This window comes from Poromitra crassiceps, assembly GCF_964638095.1.
Source record: "Poromitra crassiceps genome assembly, chromosome: 10".
NCBI lineage: Eukaryota > Metazoa > Chordata > Actinopteri > Beryciformes > Melamphaidae > Poromitra > Poromitra crassiceps.
The window spans coordinates 11,763,174-11,768,173 of NC_139631.1; the positions used below are offsets into that span (position 1 = coordinate 11,763,174).

Genomic DNA, 5,000 nt, shown 5'->3' on the forward strand with positions numbered 1-5,000 from the left:
AAATATAAAGCAATCAACAACCTCTAGCAAGTGATCGTACTGACTGACTCACATCTGCATGTTTTAAGGTCCACTGGCAGCGCGTTATTGGAAATGCCAGGTGTTAACGATTGATGACATGTACAGTATAAAAGTGTGTATGTAGGGGGCATGTGTGTGTGTGTGTGTGTGTGTGTGTGTGTGTGTGTGTGTGTGTGTGTGTGTGTGTGTGTGCATATTCCTGTACGTGCAAATGTGAGTCAGTGATCGATGGCACCTCTGTGTATAATATAACGGTAAAACTGGCTTCTGTATTATGGATGACTGGCTGATTGATAGGCGACTGTAAAGCCGGCACCATTAAGCTCTATTAGTGTCTGTAATGTGCTGTATATGAGAGCACATGTGTCATGCAGCATGTATGGGCAAAGTGCAATGTGTTGTAAGTATGTGCATGTGGAACACTTACACCATAAGTGCGTACATGACAAAGTCAGAGTGAAGAAAGTGAAGGGAGCAGAGGGAGAGAGGACAGGAGGTGAGGAGGAGCAGAGGGAGAGAGGGAGAGAGGACAGGAGGTGAGGAGACAAGGGAGGAAAGTATAGGTGGAAGGGATGTACTGTAGGCAGGCAGCCAAGCTCTGGTTTCCATGCTGTCAGGTCTCAATCAATCTGGGAACCCAGAGACGAATATGACTCTGGCACAGACACACACGGCCGATATGTCAGGGTTTCCGCTGCATAGTGGATGTCTGCGAAAAAAGACTTCCGCTCATCCGTGCGCCACGTTTATTGTTTACAGTCCAATTGACGCGAGGATGGAGTCGGAGCTGATCGATTGTAGGTCCAGACGACATTTTGGCGAATAATAATAATAATAATAATAATAATAAATAGCTGCATGTGAGACGTTGTCGGACTGTAAGCAATGACGGAATCCGCTCTTCAGTGGAAACCCCGACATATCTGGATGCCCAGATTGGGTCTCAATCAAATCTCAAATCAACTGAAAAAGTCAAAACTACAATGTGTTCCAACTCTAAACCCTCCTATATAATAGCACAAATTACTGAAGTTTAATTGTGATGTTCTATTTCATTCTATCTTATCATATTTACAATTTTATTGCTTCTACCTTATGTCTTAACTTGTGTTTTAAGTGTTTTACACCTTAAGGTTCATTTTAACCCCACTTAATTGTCCCTCTCTGTTTTAAAGGAGCTTGCCAAAACAAATCAAAACTAAATCTAATGAACCCAGTGATTCCTCTTCATCTTGTCTAAACGAGTCCACGCCTAGCAGTCAAAGCAGAGTTTTTTGGGCGGTGAAATGTATGCATCATTATTTTTAAGGGGGATGCTCCCAGTTAAGGCTGACAAATGATTTCAGTTAGCCGCACAGCTGTGAGTGCATCATGTTTTAGAAGGAACGATATGCAGTCAGCAACACATACAGCAGCTTGTTTAACAGACTCCCTGGCTGTTAAACAAGCTGCTGTATGTGTTGCTGACTGCTTGCCTGGATTTCCAGACGCATACCAAGTACTCTGATTGAGTTGAAGCTAAGCCGGCAGTAAACACGAGCGCGCCAGCAAGCAGTTTCGAGCTAAGCCAGAAGGAAATAGGTATTGTGTTGCAGGTGAGACGGGGGGAGAGAGGTGAGGAAGCGCGGGAGGGAGAGAGAAGCCGGGGGGTAAGGAAGGACAGAGGGAGAGGGGGCGAGGGTCTCTCACAGGTCATGTATTGTTAATGAGAAGGTCTCCACCAATATGCTCCTGTTTCACCGCAGACAGGGGAGAGAAAGCGTTTCTCGGTCGAGGGAAGGGCAGATAGGATGGGAGGATGCCGCGGACATCCGGCTCCTCGGTGAAGCCATTCAATTTGACCCCGGAAGTCGGCGGTTCGAGTGTAATTCCACCTTTCGCTTACCCAGAAGGTGTTTTGAAAAGAAGACCGGGCGAGGAAATGGAGGCGAGGCGATGGGGAAAGTAGAGTGAAAAATACCCTACAGACTCCATACAAAGAATTTCTTCAAGGATTTTCTTTTTCAAGGAAAATAAGATCACCTCATGTAGATACTTCAAATACTTCAAATGCCTTTCATGTATCATTTTTAATGAGAAAAAAGTTGTAAGGCAGGCAGTAACTTTGACTTCAATATTGCATTAGAGGTTTTATTTTGAAACTGCAATCTTTCTATAGAGCTGGAATTTTCAAAATGGGGGATATCTCATTGTGGAACTAAACTCATATTTATTAACTTTTTTTGTTTTCTTTGTGATAGCTCAAGAAAGGTGTGTTCCATAAGTGCTCAATTAACTGATTACGGTAATAGCCATAGTTAAGTAACCATGAGGATATTTTCAATATACCCAGACTTAATTAGTATTTTTCACATTTTATATACGATAAGCAAAAGAGAAAACAGACTCTATGAGAGAAATAGATACCAATGGCTGATGTCCATTTTGAAATTGATGTTGTCACATTAAAAACCTGTAGTGTACAGTAATTCAATGTTACCTTGACATTTTCCTATTGGAATTAATATGTGCCACATGCCACATATAACAATGACAATAACATTAGTGTTAAATATATTTTCTTTTGAGTTCAGCATTAGTGTCTCATTTGTTATTATAAAATTGTTGTATTTTATCAGATGGGGCAGAAAAAGATATCGGCATAATATATCGGCCATCGGTCGCACTGATATCAGCATTGGCCATTGAAAAACCCATATCAGTGGACCCTTCATCCAGTCCATCCTCCAACCCACAACAGTAGACTCTGACAGCTCTTTGGGCCCCGGGCAGACCGGGAGGGGCTCAGCGACTGTTTCTATTTAATTTCCATCTGTTTCTAGTCGTCGTGACTCAGCGGGTGGTTTGCATATACAAAAAAACACTCTATGTTCTTAAGTTAATGTGAGCTAGTGGACTAGCTAACCAGCTAGCTTGCGCTGCCTGTCACCGAGGGGGTGGGGGTTGTAAAGGGTCGCTGGTCATTTTTGGGTCATGCTTTGCAAATACAGAGTAACGTTGAAATACAGAAAGTTAACTCTTTGTTTTACGGGGGGGGGGGGGGGGCGCTGTCATCCCAATTCCAAGGACAATTTTAGATTTTCTTTTACAGCCATTTTCCCCTGAGCCCCTGCTCATTTCTGACCTTGGTCATGACCCAGGGAACATGAAACCCACTCTAAACATTTTAACAGTAGAACCAAGGAAAGAAAAATAAATATCATCTTTGCTTTTGAAAAGCTTTCTCAAGAGATTAAAAAAAAAGTTAAGCATCCAGCTGTCAAAATAAGAGCAGTGCAGATTACCTTGACAGCCACCAGTATCTTATCTTGGTCAGGAGAGAGGTTATAGCACTCAGCCAGGAAGACTTTGCCGAAGGCCCCTTCTCCCAGCTCTCTCTTCAGCACAATGTTATGTCTCTTGATATGCTGGACAACTGTTGAACAGAGAGAGAGAGAGAGAGACAGAATAAGAAACAATTAAAATGTCACCTTGCATAACTTGCACCTATCACCCCTCCTGGGGCATGGGCCATCAACAAGCATTCTCCAAACACCCTGTTCCTGAGTCAACCTCTCCAGTTGTCTCCAGGTGTGACCCATCCTCTTGGCATCTGCATCCAACTCTCTGTGCCAGGTGTTTCGTGGTCGGCCTCTCTCTCTCTTTTCGCTTGGTGGTTTCCGTTTGAGGGATTGCATTGGGATGTTTTGAAGCTGGTTTGCGGAGTGTGTGTCCTTATCATCTTCGCTCATAACACTACAGGTTAAGTAGTCAACAGAAGCCATGGCGTTACATCAATTACAATTCAGTTATCACATTTTAATCATACCATTTTGAATCAAGTATCAATACAATCAGATCATTTGCTTGCATCTGCTACCAGAAACTTATCCGAGCTTGTTTCCTAGTGTAGCGTGTCTCCTCTCCTCCACTCCTCCTCTCTCCTGCTATGCAATTTGGTCGCTCTCTTTCTCTCCACTGCTCTCCCACAGTTGGATCGGAGTCCACAAACTTGGTCTCTGTTGCTAGGTAACTTGGGACTCCATGCCAATTGCTTTTTAGCTAATTTGGTAACTCACCGCAGAGTCTATTCTATTGCAACATATTTTCAGACAATTCTCCATAGAGAATGAATAACAGTGTGGCCTCCATAATACGGCCTGACTAAACCCCTGCCTGCCATCCCTGACTGTGGGCCAGAAGCCTTGGCCTCATGATAGCTGAAACCAAACCTGCTCCAGCACTGGGACACCAAAACACATAGATCTTCTGCAACCGTCTGCACACACACACACACACACACACACACAGACGCACTGTGTGTGCGTGCGTGTTACGCAAGCACACACACACACGCACACACACACACACACACACACACACACACACACACACACACACACACACACACACACACACACACACACACAAACACTTCGACAGCTGAGATTTATCTGTGATGTGATTAAGAGACGCATTTGAAGAAATGCTGTCCACTCAGAATATCACATTAGAGGCTAGCTAGACTCTGAGAAGCTGCATCGATCTACACCATAAGCTACTCAGATCTACTATAACCCAATATTGTACAGACAGACAGAACGAGAGAGAGAGAAAGAGAGAGAGAAACACCACTGGTCTACAACAGACACTCGAAACAAGAGGGTGATGGAGAAAAAGGTGCATCTGTGTGTCTGTGTGCCTCTCATTATTGCTGCGTCTACAGGTAAACACTTGTGTTTACATGATGTATCTGTGTGTATTCCTGATGACATCATGTCCTCCACTCCAAAACAGCAACATCAGGTCAGAGTGTCTCCGCAATTCCCTGCAGCACATAATTAACCAGCATCCCACAAGCCAACTAGCCACCATTTAACCAGCTAATGACCTCAGCGCATCATTTCCTATATAGTGGTCCTGTGCACTAAGTGTTTACCCGTGCAAACAGCCCTGCACTGTTTCTCCTTCATTAACATCCTCAACTGGCTGATACATTT

At 43.8% G+C, this 5,000-nt stretch overlaps 1 protein-coding gene across 1 annotated transcript in view; it reads right to left on the reverse strand.

Annotated features, from left to right (window-relative positions):
- Positions 1-5,000, reverse strand: part of ntrk2a (neurotrophic tyrosine kinase, receptor, type 2a) — a gene marked incomplete at both ends in the record, with an annotated part of 98,902 nt that overhangs the window by 21,202 nt on the left and 72,700 nt on the right. The window contains one exon of the mRNA XM_083644183.1: positions 3,306-3,436. Within this exon, the coding sequence (XP_083500309.1) occupies positions 3,306-3,436 (131 nt within the window). The remainder of the gene's footprint in view (positions 1-3,305; positions 3,437-5,000) is intronic.